We start from the raw sequence: 22,396 nt of genomic DNA, 5'->3' as shown, positions 1-22,396 counted from the left end.
CGCTTTCTCACTCCAGCATTTTCACAGCGAGTGCGCGCGGTCATTGTGTGAGATGTGATGATGTTTGCTTGTGTGCGTGTGACCCGATCGATGCTTGTTCATTTAGTTAGTAAGCGAATGTTTACAAGTTTATACGGACGATAAATCTACTATCCTGACGTGATATAGGTGTCTACTAATTTGCTATCTCAAGCGATGCTTCGCCATTCGGGGGAAACTGCGAATTTTTTTCTTTACCTGCTTGTACACTCAATAGGTGCTTTTGCGTTCGCTTTTTGCCTTCGATTGCCAACACACCAACTAGTGACCCCGTACGCAGTCGCCAATGTTCAAGTGTTTTAAACAATAGACTTATCCAGTCGTTCTAACCTGCATAATCTGGCTATGAACTACCGAATCAGCTAGCTACTATGTTTTTCCAATGAATTCTATTGTTGTTGACTCTGCGGGTATAAAAAATAATAAACAAGCTCAGCTCGTCCTGTGAAGCAGAAGGAATAACCTCAAAGGTTTTGAAAAAACTTTGTGAGTATTGCTCCTACATCCTAGAGTATATATTCAGTCATAATCCGCTTCATTACCTCATCAGTGACAGATTGGAAAGGTTGTGTCAATCTAGAAATCCGGCATAACTCACAATCCACTTAACTATCGACCCATATCTTTACCTATAATACCCTATAAAACAACGGAACATGTTATTTTCACTCATCTGATGAACTTTCTTGAATACAACAACTTCTTTTCTAATTTTCATCATTGATTTTCCAAGTCTTACTCTTATGAGATTCACCCGCTCTAATTCATTCACAATTCACATGTTTATCGTGATTGTAGCTTTCCTACTTGTTGCATATTTCTTGACTCCTTTAAAGCCTTCGGTAAAATTAACCATTTGGTACTCTACCATAAACTAGGTGCATTAAATATAGACCCGGTAGTCGTTAACTGCATTCGTGCGTTTCTTCTTTCTTGGGTTCAATTTGTCACCAGTAATGATTCTTCGTCTAACACGGCCCCAGCTGAATCCGGCGCTCCTCCGCGCTCAGTTTTGTGTCCTCTGTTATTCGAAACGTAAATGACTTACCCAATAGCATTTCCTCACAAATTTGTTTATTTCCTGATGATTGCCTTATATGTTGCAAAATAACTAATACCGCTGAGTCAACAGCCTTCACATTGGCATTAGCCAAGCTCACAACTGGTGCCGCACGTGACACATGGAACTTATTGTTCAGGTATGTAAATATATGCGAATTTCACGTTCTAGCAAAGTTTGCCCTGCATATGTGGTAAATAATTTTCTCCGCTACGTCACATCGTATCGTTGCCTCGGCATCCATATAACTAGCAAAATGTCCTAAAAACATCGTGTTGAACACGTAATATCTAAAGCTAACCGAACTCTAGGATACCTAAAAATATTTTTTTTTCGCGCGCCGTCTTCATTAAAATTACTTCTCCACACCACTTACGTCTGTCCTCAGCTAGAATATGCCTCGTTGGTTTGGGCTCCACGTCCCTCCAAATTAATTGATGCAATCGATAAGCAGCACAAGAACGTTCTGCCCGTTTTATATTAGCAAACTATCATCGTAAAAAGCTAGTGAAACTGAAACGGCTCTTAACATCCCAATACTAGTCGTTCGCGACAAAGAAGCTCGCATTTCACTTTTTCGTAAAATTTACTGTCTCAATGCACCTTTCCGCTCACTCATAATCCATCGCTGACCATTTACCCGCACTCACCATTTACCAGCGATCACAGGTGGATACATATATATCCACCTGTGACACTGTCATGTGCTCACAGCCATTTCTTCCCAAAATCGGTCGAATGCAACAATCTACCTGCAGTCAATGGTGAACATACGTGACCCATGCTCTTAAAAAGTGATTTGATGTACGGGTGCTATAACTTCGTGGTCCTTTGTGTGTGTGTGTGTTGATGCATTGTGTAAGTACCATCTAACGAATAACCTTACTTACCACAAAAAAAACCCTTTTTTTTTATTTACTCCACTGATGACTTGATGTTTAGGCTCCTAGTGTTTTTTTATTATAACCCTCTAACTTTGCATTCTTGAACTGAACTGAAATCAGTTCTGGGGCCAAATAAACGATGTGCCAAAACCACGATCTGATTATGAGGCACCCCATAATGGGGGACCCCGGATAATTTTTGACCATCTGGGGCTCTTTAACGTGGACCTAAATCTAAGTACACGGGTGCATTTTGTTTTCGCCCACAACGAAACGCGGCGGCCGCCGCCGGGATTTGATCCCGCGACCTCGCGTTTAGCAGCACAACACGATAGCCGCTAAGCCACCGCGGCGGGTCTTTGCATTCTTGTTTTCAATACTATGCTTTTATGTTGTATTCTGCTATGTTATTGCCCCTCCCCTCTATAACTCTATAATGTACAGTATGTACCATACATACATACATACATACATACATACATACATACATACATACATACATACATACATACGTACGTACGTACGTACATACATGCATACATGCATACATACATACATACATACATACATACATACATACATACATACATACATACATACATACATACATACATACATACATACATACATATTGCTACAGGCCCTGGTCAGGCCCATGCAGGAGTGCAGAAAATGTTGAAAATGCAATTAACAGCATATTAAGCGTAAAATAAGATCACAGAAAGGATCGTCGTAATAATTTGCAATGTCAACACAATATTACTGTTGTAGAATGACGTACAGACGTTCGCACCCGAGCATCCAGCTTCGAAGCAAAGAAAGAGTAATAACAAAGCTACCGAAACTGTATGCTAGGTTCAGCAGACATCGCGCTAAAAGATGTGACTTACGTGATCCAGGCGACTGTACCGGCGATCACAAGCACTGCCTTTAAACCAAGAAGGAACGCGAGAACCTCGCTTTCTTCGCCTAACAGCGCACTACTGAATCACTCTAAGCAAGAGTGTGGAAGTCTGTATATACTATGAAAGTTGACAAATGCCGAAGCTGATCTTGGAATAACGAGAGGTTCAATAGAAGCTTAGATGGCAGCTGCTTCCCGTAGCTTTTTATCCAGTAGGCTATTGCGGCCAGAGACAGAATACATATGATGGTTAGTGTGGCGGATGGTTTGGTTGAATATTTTACCATTTTGAAGTTTAGTTTGAAGTTTGAAGTTTATTTCCTTTCTTCATTACAGAAAGAGGAAACAAGAGCTAAAGGCAATTTGGCCTGACAGGGGCTCTTGCTCTTAAGTGCGTTCGGGTTACATGATGATCCCATGTACGAAAAAAGCAAATAGAACAAGAAACAAGCAAGTACTATGTAAAAAAGAAAAAATAAACAACATAATGTGTACATTATACAATGACTATGTGTAAAAGACATTTATGCTTCAATTTTTGTTTGTGCAATCACATTACCGCGCAGATTAAGGAATACATATATTGTGCATAAAAAAAAATTTAGTGCGAGAGCAATTTATGTGTAATTAATTTGATAGTGTATGAGTAGGTTTTTTTATACATTGCTTAAAATTAGGCGCACAGAAATCAATTTTTTGCTCAACAATGTTTAGTAGCCTTGGTATTTGATAGTTTATATCCTGACGTCCGTAGTTAGTACGCGTGAATGGTATTTTCTTGATTTGATAACGTAATGGCTATCGAAAAGAAGTGGGTATGCTGACAACATGAAGCCAGTGTTTTTTTATATGTAAGAGTAATCTATAATAAAATACTTGATTTGCTCGGATCAATAAATGTTTGCCGAAGAGATTGTGTGTGGGTAAGTCACGCGGCCTACCATGGTAGTTTTCAAAAATTCGGACTACTCGTTTTTGCAAGCTTAATAACTTATCATAGTTTTTTGTTGTAGTTGTTCCCCAGATCAAGACACAATAAGTTAGCTTCGAGTAAAAAAGGGCGTAGTATATTGCTTTCTAAATCTGCATCTCATTGCCATTTGATGCAGATTTAGAAGGCCTGCTGCCTGCAAAAACTATTGTCTTACTGTGATTCGAGGTTTTTCGGAGACCCTGCCTTTGTAGATATACTGGCGGACAACTTTCTGTGGCAATGAAGGGAAAGCTATCGAGGCAAAGCGCGCACAAGTGAGAGCAGTTCTTAACAGAGTCCCGCGTTTTCATCCACGTTCGTTTAAGCTGGGGAAGAGAAAACATAAACAGCTTATTAGCGACAGTTAAATAAAATAAAACACACCACTCGATGTAGAAGTTTACTGATTTTGCGGCTTTTCCCTTCCGCGTCTGGACAAACGCGAAGCCGTTGCACATGGAAGCTGCGTCGATTCAGCGCCCGTTCCGAGCAACCAAAAGCACTGTCAAACACTGCCGGACTACTTGGCGCGGTAACACATGTGCAGCAGCCACGCGCACGCAGGTTTCCCTTCATAGCCACAGAAAGTTGTCCGCGATTAGTGTTCTTTTAGGACTTCGGCTATATATCCGTGTCACTATATCTTGTCTTCTTGAACTGGCTAATCGCTAAGAGGGCATGGAGTGGTGCAACGGACTAGACACACATAAGCTTGTAATGCGCTATCTGGCGGGCAACTGCAGTTCATGTTCAGCGGGCAGGCAGGCAACGCCGTGCAGCGAAGCGACGCGCTTGTTCATTGGCTGCGTTACCCCATTTGGGACACTTTGTCAATTGCCTTTATTAGTAAGACCGCTTTCCGACCCCGAAGTGCCGCCTATTCTTGGAATTTGTCGCGTCGTATCTATTGTAGCTGCTTTCCCGATGGTATAGTCGCCTTCCTGACACCGGCATGCACGGCAGACGTGACGACAAAATGGTGCCCCGCGATGAACAGAGTCGCGTTAGTGGCCAACATATGTGTTCCGCCAGTGAAGAATCTGCAGCCGGGAAAGTCTGCTGGACCGATGTCGAGGCGACGACCAACCGCGCCAGCCAATGCTGCTACACCTGCGCCAACATGATAAGCAAGGGTGAGAGCCCGCGCTTGAGCCCTCAACGGAAGTATATTGACACGTGTACTTGTTTATCCTTTCCGGGTGGCGGCTTGTCCCCGCCTAACAAATGTTATCGTACAGCGCAGAACGCGCGTGTATGTATCGAAAGTTTCTGGAATGTTATCGATGGTTCCATCCGCTGTCTATGACTAAACTTTGTGTAATCTGATTGCATGTATGCGCGACGCGAATAGTGTAGAACTTTGTGGAAGGCACGCGGGCCCCAGCGATTACTCTGGAACGTTCGACTACTATGTATAATAGCCGACGCGCTTGACCCGCTGATCAGATTTCCGGCGATCGTCGACTGCTTTCACCGGAATCGTTGTGCTTGAAGTGTAACTTCCTTTTGTGGGCAAAGTTCGCCCAATAAAACGCTAGTTTCGCCATTCACCGTTTTGCTTTGGACAAGCATCGGTCGACAGGACACGCTCTCGTACACATCAAAGACAGGATAATTGAAAACATAGAATGTAGAAAATATACACTAGGTTTGTTTTTAGACATTCAGAAAGCTTTTGATTCCATACAGTTCGATTTATTACTTAACAAATTATCAAGATACGGTGTCCGAGGTATTGTATTAGACCTTCTAGATGGTTATCTGAATGATCGTTATCAGTTGGTGAAAATTAATGATGCGGTATCAACACTCGCGAAGCTAAAACAAGGAGTACCACAAGGATCAATATTGGGCCCATTACTATTTCTTGTCTATATCAATGACATTGTCAAAATTGATAGTTCTGCTGAAACCATAATGTATGCTGATGATACCAATGTCTTTTTCTCTTCGCATAACCTACTGACACTTGAATCCTCTGTAAATGACCACCTTGTGCATCTTTCAAACTGGTTAAGCAGAAACAAGTTAAAATTAAATGCCTCAAAAACAACATATGTCATATTTCGTCCTCCAAACAAACATCTACACCAGAAACTTAACGTGAAATTTGAAAACACCCTTATAAAACAAGTTCAGACACAAAAATTTCTCGGGGTTTGGTTTCAGGAAGACTTGAGCTGGTCAGTGCACGTTAGAAACCTAAGTGTAGATCTTGCCCGCACAGTTGGATGTCTGTACAGGATATCTGCGCTCATACCGCTCTGGCTAAACAAGAACATTTATTATTCACTTTTTTATTCCAAATTAACCTATGGCTTAATGGTTTGGGGCACTACTACGCAATACAATTATACTAAACTTATCACTTTGCAGAAGAAAATTTGCGCTGTTTTGAATCTTATTGTGGTAATGCACAGGACTTAAGAACCGCTCCTCTGTTTAAAAAACACGGCATCCTAAAGGCAGACCAGTTATATTATTTAAAAGCGCTGCAAGTAATCCATCAAAAGAAACTATACGGAATTATGGACTCTGAAAACGCTGAATACCTTTTGATGCACCGAAAACACCGAACACCAAAAATCCGAACAAATTATGGAAGGCAAACAATGGCGTATCAAATACCTGCGATCTTAAACAAATTTGAAGGTAAGCTAAACTTTGAATGCAAATTAAAAGCATTTAAAAGCCAACTTAGGGAGCTATTGTTATCTTGCCAATATAACTATAGCCAAAATTGAAGTGTTTTTCATATTTTACTGTCTTCTCACAAAGGATACATAAAACTCTATATAACACAAAATGATTCTAGAAATTGCTCTTATCTTACTTTTGTGTCGTTTCAAGCAACATTATTCAGTTTCACTGACAATTATATTTTATTTGTATGTTTTTGTACAACAGCTGTTTGTGCTGACTTATTCAAGTAAATTGCTTAGCGTCCTATTATGTATGATTTGTTATGTGTCATTTGTGTGCAACAGTATATGCAATACGTTTGTGTACAGGTGTCAAATGCTGCGTTTTTTTTACTTTATTTCCTTTGTTTCTAAGATTTGTGTTGTATCTGTAACCGCTGTAGACTGTTTAGGGTCCATCAGCCTTTAGCTTCTGTCCCTGCATCAGGCTCTGTTTTCGTCTGATGCTGAAATAAAATAAATAAATAAATTCTTCGTTCCATCGCTCTTTGCGCGGTCCTTAACTTGTTCTCAAGCTTCTTCGTCAGTCTCCAAGTTTCTGCCCCATATGTCAGCACCGGTAAAATGCACTGATTGTAGACCTTTCTTTTTGAATGATAATGGTAAGCTTCCAGTCAGGAGCTGAGAATGTCTGCCGTATGCGTTCCAACCCAATTTTATTCTTCCGCAAATTTCCTTTTCATGATCAGCGTCCCCTGTGAGTAATTGACCTGGGTAAACGTCACCTAGGACAATGTCATCTGCAAACTGAAGGTTGCTGAGATATTCGCCGTTAATCCTTACTCCTAAGTCTTCCAAGTTTAATAGCTTGAATACTTCTTCCAAGCAGTCATTTGCCGAAAAAAATAATAATTCTGACGTTTCACGCACGACAATCACGATATGATCACGAGGCGCACTGTAATGGATGCTGCGAAATAACTTTGACACCCTGGGGTTCCTTAACGCGCATTCGATGCACAGTACACGAGTGTTCTTGCATTCCACCCCCTTCACCAGCCGCCGGCGCTCACACGTCATTTGTGGCTGAGGCCCATGCTTCCTGGAAAATTTTTTTTTGGCCGCTTTGACATCACCAATGGTTGCGGGCAACGTGGTCTCCCTGGCTGGTCTTTCGCCATATTATGGCCCACATCTCATAATTTATTGGGAAACTTCACCACCCTAAATTAGCTGGCGGTGACAAGTGTCCTTGCAAAGTCTGTCACCACCCTAAAGCAAGACTTGCATATATATATATATATATATATATATATATATATATATATATATATATATATATATATATATATATATCATGCTGAAACTCCGGGTGAAGAAGCTATAGGTTCACAACTGTTTCTGTGAGAGAGGGGTCGGAATAAAATTATAGCGAACAGCTGCTTCACTGTGTTCACGGCGAAGCTTGTCCAAAGACCTCCTGTCCTGTCCCACCCTCACCCACTATATACGCGTCGCCGTTTGGGTTGTGCCGCGAGGCAGTGTTATCCGTCGCCTACAAGTTGGCTTAATGAGTATTTAACCCTGGCGCAGCCATGTACCGACGTGCTAGAAGCGATGCCGCAGCTATGTCACCTCTTCATCAAAGTTAAAGTACAGAGGCATACCATGCGGCAGCAGCCAGCCTCCCGGTACAGCCGCTGTCACGGCCGATTGCCACGAAGCCATTAGCTCAACAGCAGCCACTTTGGCACCGCCATGCTAATGCACCAGCCACACACAACTCCACACGCGCTTTTCCAATGCGGCCCTCATACCATAATCGTCACTTCGCATTTACCATGACTGGATCACCCCGCACAGCGACTCGGCCTTCGCGGGCTGTGCTGCAATCTCCCATCATGTCTTCACTTGAGAGAAGTGCTTTGTCGTGGATTCGGCAGGGTCAGTGCGGCAGCTCTATTCCCCGTTTACGCGCGTGATGTTCATGAATGTTTCTTCTTTAATTTCAAAAAATAAAAATTGAAGTGCTCCTAGCTGTCAAATAAGCTTGATCACATTGTGATAGCTTAGTCATACTGTACCCGATGACTGCCTCCTTGATCATTTTAGAGCGCAGCGTTTAGACGCCCGTTCCTGCGGCGAGCGTCGGCGTGCCTCGGCGTCGTAGCTCGGCGTAATCGAGCGAACGAGCACAGCGAAATATGAAAGCGAACGCTGAGCGCCGCAGGGGATGAAAGACGCGAGGAGGAAAGCGGAGAGGATGGTGCAGCGGAACCATGAGGCGGAAGGCGGCGGAGGGTATGGCGAAAGCGCGCGAAGAAAAGCGTAGTGCGGCGACAACGACTGCGATATGGCGCCAGAGTAGTGCGCGCCGCGTGGCAGGTCTCACGCCCACGAGTCACCCGCGCGCTGCCTCTCGCGATTTCCAGATTAGCGAGGCAGTCGCGCCACACTTCGCTCCATTTGCAACGTGCCACGCTAGACAGATTTTCCGCGCCAGAGAGTAAATCGCGAAATGAAAACACATATAGAACTGAGCCCAAATTTCGCATTAGGGAATATCGTAATCGTCGCTGATCTATTTGTTTCTGTGTACAAGTTGGAACATGCGCGTTTCTAATTTCAGCTGTTTTTCTTGCTGTACACCTAGTATTACATCCAGTTTTTCTCGCTGCAAGAACCATTTACTCTAAAAAGCTATTTCACCAATCCGCGTCATTCCACTGCTGTGAAGGTGGATTACCAACGAAGCTGTTTAGCACGCGACAATGATGTGACACAGAATTTAGATGAAAGGTATGAGATGATGATGATGAAAACGTTTTATTTAAAGAAAAAAAAAGGAGAGGGGAGTTAGGAGAAGGGTGGTCGGATTCTTATTCCGGAATTCCGTTGGCTAAGGCCGCCGCCCTAGCTCTTTCCACGAGGGCTCGCTTGTCCTTGAGGGTTGAGCTGGACAGGGCTGCCTCCCATCCTTCCCACGTTGGCTGTTTTATAGTTTCCAAGGCACTATTAGCCTGGCAGGCCCATGCCATATGGTACAAATCTGCTTTCTGCCCGCAGAATTTACACTCGGCCGAAAAAGATTGTGGCTCAATAGCATGTAGCTTGACTGGGTTATTAAATGACAGGGTTTGTAACCTTCGTAAACGACATTCTTCTGATTTGTCTAATCCCTTAGTTGGGCCCGGGTATTTTCGTCGCGATAAGCGCAAGTGTTGTAATACGTCTGCATAAGTTATTAATGGCACTGGGAAGTCCAAGTCTTCGGGGAGGGAGGAGGAGGGACCCCGGGGGAGAAAAGCTCGGGCGGCAGCGTGTGCACGCTCATTTCCCTCTATACCCTCGTGACCATCTTCTTGGCTCTTGCCCTCCTCCTTGCTTGATGATATTCTGGGTGCATGTTTTTAGGAAGGGGAAGTGTCGCGAATTTGCCCCTCCACTCTTTCGGAATGTCTTGTCTTGTTGCCGTATAGTAAGGACAGCTGATATTTAGGTCCTCTAGTACCTTGCGTCCCGTTTTCGTTCCTGCCAATCTGGCATATTGACTTAATAGGTGGGCCTCAATTATCTCGTCTGTTGTATTGTGCACTCCCAACTGCAATAAGCGCTCTGTAGATGTTTTGACCGACAGTCCTAGTGCCTTCTTATATGCTGTTCTGATCATGACATCGAAATGTTTTAAATCGCACCTCCTCATCCGAAGGTACGGAGCTACGTACACAATTCTGCTGAGTATAAAGGCTTTGACCAACCGAAGAGTGTCGTTCTCCATCATCCCTCTCGTTTTATTGGTGATACGTGTGATCATTCGCATTACTTGTTCGCATGATGTACGGAGTTGAGTAATCATTGCTGCGTTGACACCCTTGTTGTTAACCAGTAATCCCAGGATACGCACTGTCTGCACTTCAGGGATCGCAGCGTCGTGTACCCTAATTTTGACCGGCGCTTCATCTTCTCGTCTGCGCATGATTAGAAGTGCCGATTTTTCCGGAGAGCAGCGCAGTCCGCACTCCTCGGCACATTTTTGGACTGTCGAAGCAGCTTCTTGGAGCGCCTCTTCCATCTGCCAAAGACTGCCCTTCGTCACCCAGACCGTGATGTTATCTGCATAGAGGGCGTGCCGAATTCCTTCTATGCGATCTAGTTGCTCAGGCAAATTTATAAGAGCAATATTGAAGAGTAGAGGGGGGAGGACGGCTCCTTGTGGCGTACCCCTGGTGCCCATAGGGATTGGCTGGGACCTAAAATCTCCAATTTTTACATGAGCCTGTCTGTCTAGTAGGAAGTCTCTGATGTATTAAAAAGTCCTTCTTCCACCCTGTGTCTTCCGCAGGTTCTCCAGGATCTTTGAGTGCTTCACATTATCGAAAGCGCCCTTGAGATCTAGGGCTAAGATGGCTCTGCTACTGCGTTTGTTGGGTGGGTCAATAACTTCCATCTTGAGCTGCAGCAGTACGTCTTGCGTGGATAGGCGCTCCCTGAAGCCAAACATTGTGTGGGGCGTGTAATCGTTTTCCTCCAAATACGCTGAAAGTCTGGCATGCACTGCTTTCTCCATCAGCTTACCGGCGCATGAAGTGAGCGAAATCGGACGGAGGTTGTTAATATTTACCTCTTTGCCCGGCTTAGGGATAAAGTTGACGTCTGCCGATTTCCACGCCAGAGGCAGCTTGCCAGCTCTCCAGCACTCACTGATATAATCCGTCAGCTGGCCTAGCATCTTCTTGTTCATGTTGGCGAGCAAGCCGACTGTAACTTTGTCATGTCCTGGCGTCGTACCTCTTCTCATGGTTAGTAGCGCCGCCTGTATTTCTTCTACTTCGAAGTCTCTGCCGAGTTCTGGATTATCTTTGCCTTGATACTGCAACACAGGCTCGTCATCTTTGGTCGTACAGAGGTATTTGCTCGTCAGGGCTGCCACCAGCTGCTCATCCGTACCCTCATAGCCGTGGAGGGCTCTCTTGAGGTTCCGCTGCTGCTCTCCGCTCGTCTTGCTGGGTTCGATGAGGCATCGCAGGAGGCGCCACGTTGACTTGACGCCAAGCCCGCCTCTCAATGAGTCGCACTTGATTAGCCAGTTGTTTTTGGCTAAGGTCCACGCGTATTCCTCCGCTTGTCGTGTAATTTCAGCGAACTTGATTTTAAGCTTGCGATAGTGTTTTTGCTTTTTCCACCTTCTGGTGAGGCCTCTCCTGGCCTCACCAGACGCCTCTCGGTGACGGCAGTCATACCGAAGGAAGACACGCGCGCACACACTTTCGCTTGATTCTATGCAAGAGCTTTTACGCCTCATCACTTGGATATGCATGTATTGTCCTGATCAGTGGTAATCGTGACGACATGTATGCACACACATTCTCGTACCACCTCCATTATTAAATACGTAAGCATTTATATGCCTACCCAACGAGAAATTTGTTCATCACGTAAGACAATCAATGGCTCATACCCCTTTAAGCAATGGCTTATACCCGCGTAAGCAAGCAGAAAAATATCATTATCGACCTGAGAGTCTACGGATATTGAAAATGGTGCCTATTCATACTAATCTACTGATTGCATGTCCAAGTGATCAGATGTATAAGCTTTTGCATAGAATGAGGCGATTCTGCATGATATTCGCGAGCTGAGTTTTTGCACACCCAGACTTGTTGACGGACACGAAGAATCCGCGGAACCCTAGCCATAAACAGCTTCGCTGTAAAACGCACATAATAATACTTATGGCGTTACGCGCCATTTTTGGTGACGAAGTGGCTTTGGCGTTGCGCTGCTAACCCTGAGAGCGCGGGATGAAATTCCGACCATGACGGCCACATTTCAATGGGAGCGACATGAAAAAACGCCCGTGTAACGTGCACTGGGTGCACGTTAAAGAAACCCAAGGGGTCAAAATTAATCCAGAATGCCTCACTAAGGGTGCGCCTCCTAATCGGAACCGCAGAATTTCATAATTTACCCCCTTTATAGTGGTATAAACATGGAGTGTACACTACAGTTGTAGATAAAGTGGCTTGCTAAAAATTTTTAACCCAGCCTTTAATTCTCGGCTTTTTCACGTTAGCTGCAAACTGGCCCAGTAAAAAAATTATTACAATGTTTTATTTCCAGTGCAGTGTTTGTAACGTCTTTATGTATATACCGTCACAGCTATAATATCTTTAAGGCATGTATACGCAAGAGTTCCTTCGCTGGGCCCTGGCTGGGTCTGGTCACTGAGGCACCGGCCCGCAGGCCGGGCCAAAAAAATCAGGCCCGTCCAGTGCTCTAATGTCGTTGTTAGGTCTGTCTTCGTCTTCTCTGAATTCTCGATGTACGCACTTGTGTTGTCGCATGAACTACAGTGCAAACGTGTTAGCTGTGTTCCTTTAAAATATACAGGCTGTTTCAGCGAGCACTTTCAACAAAAATTTTGAAATTGCCTGTGGCAGAGTTGGACACCAGGGACAATCTGACCACTAATAACGATCTCGTTAGGCCTTTTACCTCAGTCGCCGAACCTTCCCTACACCTCCCCCCAAGTTCAGCCGGGCGCAGGCTACCACTTTGCGTCTGCTAAAAACAAACACGTACCCTTCACCCGCCCGCCTCCACCATATATTCACAGACGTTTACACTACCCCCAACTGCCGGTGCTGTGGCACTCACCCGGCTACGCTTCCGCATATGTTGTGGGTGGGCCCAGCACAGTACCCACACATTAACACCACGACATTCTCGTCGAGGTTGCGTGAGGCTCTGCGGAGCTCCGCCCTCCACGACCAAACCTGGGCGACCCAGCACGCCCGTGAGGCGGCGGCGAGGCAAGCCCTCGACGTCCCCCCATGGGAGCCTTAGGCCCGGCCATCATGAAGTGCTGGTTCTATAATGAAAGTCCCTCCCCCGCCCCCTCCTGTGGCAGATAGCACAATTCTAGTCCACGAGCTGGTATACTCGAAGAGGCGGACATTACTTGCACAAAAAATTGAAAAGCGTAATCGACCAATAAAGAAAAATTCACTATTCAAGTTTTTAACTAAGTACCTTACGGCACATATTGCAATTTACAAATTCTAGTGGGTGAGCCTGCAAGTCATATCAACTTGAAAAGGAATTGTGCGGATGACACCATTTACGAGACATACGCCGTCAAACTTGCGGTAAAAATGCACTGTCGTTCCACTTGCTTTCTCAACAAAACGTCGTTTTACGCATTGAAGCACAAATATAACTGGAGCGCCAATGTATTTCTCCGCAAAGTTCGGGAATGAATAACTCGGAACTTGTGTCATCCTGTGAATTCGTTCCTTGCGAGCTCCCCGGCTACAATTTGCAGTCTGATTTCGTGACTTGATTGCTTTTTGGTACATTTACTTTAGTGGGATGTGCGAGTGCTGTGTACGCAAGAGCATCAGCTTCGTCATTTTCAGCAATACCAATGTGAGAGGCGATCCGTGAAACTTTAGGTTGAAGCCCCTTTTGTTGAGCTTTTTGGCGAATGACAGTGACGTGCTCTGTCAGGGCGGCAGCGCACTCGTTGGCAGCAAATTCACGCCTGCGATCGGTCACGTGGGAGGAATCCGCAACATCATCGCGCCGCCCCACAACCTGCTTGCAACTTCTGGTAGGCAACGAAATGGGTTTAATAAGCGCTGTTCGTTCATACGGAGGTATTATGTGGGTTCGCATATTTCGGGAGCGTTCCTTGTTGCACGTAAAATTATTCCGTAACATGTAGTAAGTTAAATACTGCTGGGTTGGACATTCTCGAGAACCCAGTGTACAACTTCCTTATTGAAAGTTTTTCCCTAAATTTATTATTTGCGAAGATGAGTAGGTAGCGTTGACAAATTATGCCTATAGTACAAGAAATAGTGCGGGTTGCTCCATAGAGTGGGAAATAACTTGCCGTTTTTCGCGTATTCCTGTATAGTGCACCGGGAAGTTTGAAAACGTTGTTCAAGTTGGCTGGAATACATTGCACCTTTGGTATACTTTCTCAAAACTTGGCGCGGGAGAGTGCCAGATTCTGCCACGCAGTCTTGCAGAATTGTGATGGGACTGGAGAAAACGTATAGTGGGCAGTCGGAATATTTACTGCAAGCTTCTTCAGGGAACTCATAACGCCGCGTTTTTGGGTGTATGCGTTCTAATCATCTGCTGAATTAGGTTCACGTGAACATGACCATGTGCCAAACCATCACGGCTTAAACCCGGTGCGGTGGCTATCACGTTGCACTGTTACCTGAGGTCACGGGTTCGACCCCGACCGCGGCGGCCGCATTTCTACGGAGGCGAAATGCAAAAACGCCTGTGTACTTAGATTCAGATGCCCGTTAAAGAACCCTAGGTGGTTAAAAATAATGTATATTCCCCTACTATATTGGGCGCACCTGATAATTATATCATGGTTTTGGCACGTAAAACCCCATAACACATCTCTTTTTTAACAATTAACAAAAAGTCTAGCGGTACTGCTCGGGAGTGACGCAATTTTAGTCATGTGTAAGCACTGATGCGTGCGTGCGTGCTTACGTGTGCGTGTGTGCGGGACTTTTTTTCCGCGTGCGTCCAGTTTTCACCGTCATCGGTGATAACGGAGGATTTTTCTTCCTCCATGTAATCGACGATGACAGAGTGGAAATATTTATTTCTCGTAGGAAAAATGAAATAGAGATAAATTCTGCTGCTCTGTCGCCCAGAAATGGAAACCGATCCGTCAATCTACGGCACCGTGGTGGCCTTTTCGAACGACAACATGTCTCATTGACGGAGAAAATTAATTATTTTCGGAACGGCATCCCCACCTGCAGCAAGTACAAATCTCCCTCTCCCTTCTACACATTCCCCTTTTCTGTTCCCCCAATGAAAGTATACTCAACCAGACACTTTCCTGCTTAACATCCCTGTCTTTCCTTTCTTCTCTCTCGTTCACTCAATTGAATCAGGCACCGCGAAATGCCACCTATGCGTGAAATTTGAGCGAACGCAAGTGAACGGTTTATTGTAATGAACCATTTCATAAAACGAGTGCGTGTGCATAGTGCGGTATCTGTCATTCTTGGATGACAATCAGTACAACGCGGTATATATATGTATATTTCCTTATTAATTGTTATAGCTTTAACACATACTTCAGTTACCCTGCGTCACGGAAACATCCCGAATGTTCCGAAAGCATCGGCACATTATGCAAGCCGCTCGACTCGCGTATATGTACCTACATGCAACCGCCTGCATTGACATCGCTATAGGGCCTCCACGTCCTTGAGCATTGTCGTTACTGAGCGGTGAACAGACGACAAAAAGGTATAACGTGAAATGACTGAAGAGCTAAACGGACAAGGCGAAGGAACGCACACGCGGTGCTTTCAAAATGTTTTATTCTTCTCGCAGATAGCGTTCGTGTGCGTCCCTTTCCTTGCGATCGAGGGAGATGGGGTTGCGCAAGGCGGGCGCCCAAACGGAGAGTACAGTACATACACAGAGCAAGGGAGTGTGTGACCAGTGCATCTGGATCGTCCCCGCTTTTGCATGCATCCCGGCCAGGCCGCGCACGCTCGGCCGCATTGGCTCGGAGCGTATAAAAGGGCCGCCGTCCGCCGTCGTGGACACAAGGTATCTCGTCACCGCACCAGCAGCGGGAGCAGCAAGCAAGCATGTGGAAGGTGAGACGAGCGCCCTCCCGAAACCTCCGACTCAAATTCGGAAGGCTCGGACGTTGCGGACAGAGCCTGCGTTTATTATTATTATTATTATTATTATTATTATTATTATTATTATTGTTGTTGTTGTTGTTATTATTACTAATTAGGCAATGCGGTAATGCCTTAAGAAGGCGAGTCTGAGCGTCCATATATTGCAACGATCAAACTGCACATCAAATCGTGCCTGTGAAGAATGGTTTCAGGAGATGCAGACTAAGATGGGTGTTGCGGAGTTAACCTGTGGCCATAAAGAAATCAAAGACCAGATGACAAATGCAAATTTTCGTGATCGTGGAGCAATTGTTGGATATATATATATATATATATATATATATATATATATATATATATATATATATATATATATATATATATATATATATATATATATATATATAAACACACACACACAATTCATCGCAAACGCGGTATACCGTATTTGCGCAGTGCGTAAATTGTGAGAAGATGCCAAAGAGGTAAGAGTATGTGTTTAATTCCTTGCTTGCTTTGCTTTAGATTCAATACCTTTAGCGAGCTCCAACATGCATGTTCAGATTATATATACCAAAAGTGTAGTAAATCCTTTCCTGTCATATGTAGCAAGACACTCTGCAACGTGCGCCGCAGTCCTGCAGACCCTTAGACAGTGGGGCACGCGATATTTTATAACTTTTAGGTCCAATGCTTTTACCTAAAATCCCACGCACCTATCGTGAGTTCCGTCGTTGGTTGTCACTTTTCAGTGTCTCAAAACTCGTGCCGGAACTATCCAATTTCATGCTGTAATCATGACGCAATGTGCAACTATACCTGACGTATACGCTTGAGCGATCTACTGCTATCACGAACGGAGTTTGTGGATCGAAAAACAACTGGCTCTGCCACGTTTGCGGTTGCGGATTAAGTTCTGCGCAACGAGCGATGGAACAAAAAATGTTAGGCCTAACGTTACGAGACGAAAATACAGCGGTGTAGATTAGAGAGCAAACGTGGGTACAGCCGATGCTCTCTAGTCGACATTAAGAGAAAAAATTAGCTGAAGGCTTAGCTTGGTTAAGCCTGGAAGATTGGGAAAGCAATACCCTTGGCTGCGCCTTGGTTCGGCTGATGGTGTGGACATGGTTGCCCTTTGTTAAACTTATGGCTATACATTATCCGACATAGCGCAAGGCAGCGCGCCGCCCACTGCGAGGAGCCGAGCTGTAGCCCCATTTATCCTCCTAGCGTGACGTCAGACCAGCGAGCGCACTCTCTCGGTAGCGCCGCAGCAGCGGCGCGCAAGGCTTCGCCTCCACCATCGATGCAGCGAGCTGGGGCCCCGTCTCTCGGTCTGGCGTGACGTCACACGGTCACGTGACGCGCAGCTGTGTAAGGAGGCGCCACGACCACCAATGGGCCGAAAGTGCGAGCACTATTGCTTTCGCAATAAAAAATGGAGCTGGTCAGGCCCTGTAATACGTACAGAGTAGCCAATCGGTGCTCCATTACTGAGTGGTTGCCAAGAGAAGGGAGCACAGTTCAGGACGGCAGATAATTAGATCGGTGGTGTAATGAAATTATGAAACTTGAAGGCATAACTTGGAATCAGCTAGCGCAAAACAGGAATCGTTGAAGTTCGTTGGGTGAGGCCTTTGTACTGCAGTGAACAAAAAAAAAAGGCTGATGATGATGACTGTGATGCCTCTTTGGGGCACTATCCATGGCCGATATATCTGCAAAGGGAGAAACTAATAATAAAATATAATATTGATCTAATAATAATCTTTATTTATTTCAAACAACAAGGTCTCGGATACAAGGGCAAAAAGCAGATGTACTCTGCCTTTCGAGATAATTCTGTCAATGACACCACTCATTTTGCGAAAATTCCTATACTTTCCATCTGATAGGCGGCTGGAGTACTGCCACACAGTTCGTACTTCACATGCTCTGCGCAGGTCCACTATACAATGTCGATAGGGGGCCTGCTAAAGCTTTACGCTGAGCTGGCCGTTTGCAGCCCAGCGTATACATATAAATAAAGGGACATGTAGCTAGCAGGCCTCACGTTAGCACTTTAATGGTGTTATTACATTGCATACGATACTTGTGCACGTGGCTCTCGCTGAGAGAGGGACTATGCGCAGGCAGCGATCTCCTCCGCCCTCGTCTTCGCCGTCTTGGCCAACGCCGGTACTCTCCGCGGTGGATACGGTGGCGCTGCTATCGGCGGTCTCAGAGCAGTCGGCGTTGGGATCGGAGGCGGCTACGCTGGACGTGGCTACCTCGCCGGCGGCGGTGGCGGATACTATGGAGGGGTAAGTGGCCAAATAATTGGCGGACCATAGCGACTACACCACGGAGTGTTCCACCGGAACGCCATATGAGCCTTTAAAGCACGCAGTTAATTTCTTGTTCCCTTTTTGCAATCGCCACTACTGAGAAAGACAATATCCTGTCATATGACGTGATATTCTCTAGCTCTCAAGTGACAGTGACGCAACTTAGTTGTCTTTATGAAGCATTAATTTATTGCAGTAGAGCACGCATGTTTGCCACGTTGTGCAGGATGTCTTAGAAAATGCGTTGGAAGTTTCCTAAAAGTAGTGAAGACGCCAAAATTAAGTGCTTTTGTCAGAATTCCTTTTACCACAGAGGCTTACATTATAATTTAGCTACGAGTTGTGATTAGAGAAGTAATTATAAAAATTCGAGCAACTTTACGACACACAGTCAGACCACTGATCTCAATGCAAGACTTGTATTCCGTCATCCGTGGACTTTAAAGCGGGTTCAAAGATAAATAAATAATCCTTCTCTTTCCGTTAAAAAAATATTATACTAATTTTCACAGTTACTCGTCTAATCACTACCTCGATTCATATTAAAATCCAAGTCTCTGCCGCAAATACAATCCCCCCAAAATTTCTTATCTCGTCTACGCACTTTTTGAGACACGCTGTATAATGATTCATTAGCCCGCACAGCGTGTCCTAAGTTAAATATGAGGGGCGAATGCGCAAATTTTCGTTGATAAGTGCTCTTTGTTATTGGATGGCCGCCTTCGCTAACATGTCCAGCATCAGAATTGGCTGTAACAAATGTAGCGTAAGAGTTCTTCGTGAATACGGGCCCAGTTCCGTCTGCTCCTGGCTATGCAAGTTCACAAAGCGCCGTGGGTTAACGCGCCGTGCTTCGTCCAGGGTTACAGGGCCTACGAAGACAACAGGCCGAGGCCGTACAGCTTCGGCTACGTCGCTCAGGGAGCGGACGGGTCCAGCTCTCGCCAGGAGGTCGGCGACGGCAGCGGCAGCGTCCAGGGAGTCTACACCCTGAGCACGCCGGAAGGTGGCCAGCGGAAGGTCAAGTACACGGCCGACGCGGCAGGCTTCCGCGCCGTAGTCGACACCAACGAGCCAGGCACGCAGAGCGAGAGCCCCGCCGACGTGGCCCTGCGGTCGTCCTCGCCGCCGGCCTACCTGCTCGCCTCCAAGTACGGCGCCGCCGGGTCGTACGCCGGGGCCAGACCGCGAGTTGTGTACGGGGGCGCCGGCGGGCTGTACGGAGCGGGCGTCGCCCGATACGGGGGCGCTGGCCTTTACGGGGGTCTCGGCGGCCGAGGCGTCGGAGTCTACGCCGGTGGAGCCGGTGTCGGAGTGCTCGGAAAGCACGGCGGTGGCGTCGGCTGGCACTAGTGAACCCGCCGTCTGCTTCTATACATATTCTTATTTTCCATACGGGATCCCTTCTACGCCACTTTCGCCGTTTCATATGTAGTCCTTCTGTCCTCCATCGTTTCGGTGTCTCGCCTTCTGCTTGCCACTGGGGACTGAGCAAGAAGCCCCGCTCGCTGGATGCTGCGGCTGCTCAAGGTGTTGGTGACAAATGGGTGATGTGCTCTGCTTCACTGCGCGTTAAGAAAATAAACGTCCAATCGTTTGCAACAAGGAAACTGACTTCGTACTGGTGCATACTGCCGAACAAAGAGCTCCGCGTGAGAAAGCAGCAGGCACGGCATGAACCTAACTTAGTGCATGTGAAAGTGCGATATAGACTCATGTCTTCTCTTTCTCTTTCACTCCCCCATCTCCCTCCCCACGTGTAAGGTAGCAAACTGGACTCAACCTGCTTAACCTCCCTGCCTTTCCTTCCTCCCTCTCTCTCTCTCTCACGGCAGTGACAAGTTTTGTGGCGTTTCAAGACAGTGCTAAGCTCTCAACATTGTCAGCTTGGGTTCACAAAAAGATCCAACATCGAAGAAAAGAAGTGCTGCGGGGTGGTGACCATTCAGTGAAACGTGACACGTTTCCACATGGTACAAGGTGTTCAAGCGAATGGCCTTAGAATCACACACACGGCAGCGTTACTCCTTGTAAACCGAGCAACCCCAGCGAATTGACCAGAGGGCTTGTGCTCCGAGTCGTGGGACAGAACACATTTATTGCGATGACAATTATATGGACACTCTAAGCGGATTTCTGCTGTCGCCGTGATGTTCCGTATAAAGTCCAAGGGCAATAACCTCTTCGCCAAGTGCCATATGCTCTATGTGCGAGTGGAAGTGTGCGAGGGCGAGCCGAAGATGGTGGCTCAATCTCACGCGCACAAGGGAGGAAAGCGGGGAGGAAGCGCGCCGTCTTCCATCGCGCGGAAGGCACCGAGGGGAGGGAGGCGGTGGGGGCGTTCTACTCCAGCGGCGGCTGCGTATGGCGCGGCCGCGCGGGCCCAATCTTGAACGAGATTGGCGATGGGAACAGAGTGCGCCGAGTGCGGATAGCTTGTGTGCGCTGTATTCCAGCCGCTTGGTCCGCGTTGAAGTGAGAGGCAGCACGAAGGTCGATTTGCTCTCTGCTGCTGCCGCGCTTTCTCAGTCCAGCATTTTGACAGCGAGTGCGCGCGGTCATTGTGTGAGATGTGATTACGTTTGCTTGTGCGCGTGTGACACAATCGATGCTTGTTCATTTAGTTAGTAAGCGAATGTTTACAAGTTTATACGGATGATAAATCTACTATCCTGACGTGATATAGGTGTCTACTAATTTGCTATCTCAAGCGATGCTTCGCCTTTCGGGCGAAACTGCGAATTTCTTTCTTTACCTGCTTGTACACTCAATAGGTGCTTTTGCGTAAGCTTTTTGCCTTCGATTGCCAACACACCAACTGGTGACCCTGTACACAGTCACCAATTGTTCAAGTGATTTAAACAATAGACTATATCCAGTCGTTCTGATATGAAAAATCTGGTTTTTAACTATCCAATCAGCTATCTACTATGTTTTTCCAATGAATTCTATTGTTGTTGACTCTGCGGGTATAAAAAATAATAAACAAGCTCAGCTCGTCCTGTGGAGCAGAAGGAATAACCTTAAAGGTTCTGAAAAAAATGTGAATATTGCTCCTACATCCTAGAGTATATATTCAGTCATAATCTGCTTCATTACCTCATCAGTGACAGATTGGAAAGGTTGTGTCAATCTAGAAATCCGGCATAACTCACAATCCACTTAACTATCGACCCATATCTTTACCTATAATACCCTATAAAACAACGGAACATGTTATTTTCACTCATCTGATGAACTTTCTTGAATACAACAACTTCTTTTCTAATGTTCATCATTGATTTCCCAAATCTTACTCTCATGAGATTCACCCGCTCTAATTCATTCACAATTTACATGTTTATCGTGATTGTAGCTGTCCTACTTGTTGCATATTTCTTGACTTCTCTAAAGCCTTTGGTAAAATTAACCATTTGGTACTCTACCATAAACTAGGTGCATTAAATATAGAACCGGTAGTCGTTAACTGGATTCGTGCGCTTCTTTGTCGGCTTCAATTTGTCACCAGTAATGATTCCTCGTCAACATGGCCCCAGCTGAATCCTGCACTACTCTGGGCTCAATTTTGTGTCCTCTGTTATTCGTAATATAAATGACTTACCCAATAACATTCCCTCACAAATTTGTTTATTTCCTGATGATTGTCTTATATATCGCAAAATAACTAATACCGCTGAGTCAACAGCCTTCACATTCGCGTGAACTGTGCTCACAACTGGTGCCGCACGTGACATATGGAACTTTTTGCTCAGGTATGTATATATATGCAAATTTCACGTTCTAGCAAAGTTTGCCCTGCATATGTGGTAAATAATTTTCTCCACTACATCACATCGTATCGTTGCCTTGGCATCCATATAACTAACAAAAGATCATGG

At 45.7% G+C, this 22,396-nt stretch overlaps 1 protein-coding gene across 1 annotated transcript; it reads left to right on the top strand.

Moving 5' to 3' along the window:
• Positions 1-15,785: 15,785 nt before the first annotated feature.
• On the top strand, positions 15,786-20,128 carry LOC129381229 (uncharacterized). The gene is made up of 3 exons (XM_055063920.2): positions 15,786-16,158; positions 18,324-18,494; positions 19,380-20,128. Exons 1-3 carry the CDS (start codon positions 16,150-16,152, stop codon positions 19,869-19,871), a joined length of 672 nt encoding a protein of 223 aa, XP_054919895.1. The 5' UTR covers positions 15,786-16,149; the 3' UTR covers positions 19,872-20,128.
• The last annotated feature ends 2,268 nt before the right edge of the window (positions 20,129-22,396 follow it).

The sequence above is a fragment of the Dermacentor andersoni genome, chromosome 1 (assembly GCF_023375885.2).
Source record: "Dermacentor andersoni chromosome 1, qqDerAnde1_hic_scaffold, whole genome shotgun sequence".
NCBI lineage: Eukaryota > Metazoa > Arthropoda > Arachnida > Ixodida > Ixodidae > Dermacentor > Dermacentor andersoni.
The sequence above is the reverse complement of the archived record's forward strand: the minus strand, read 5'-3'. Positions and strand labels throughout refer to the sequence as shown.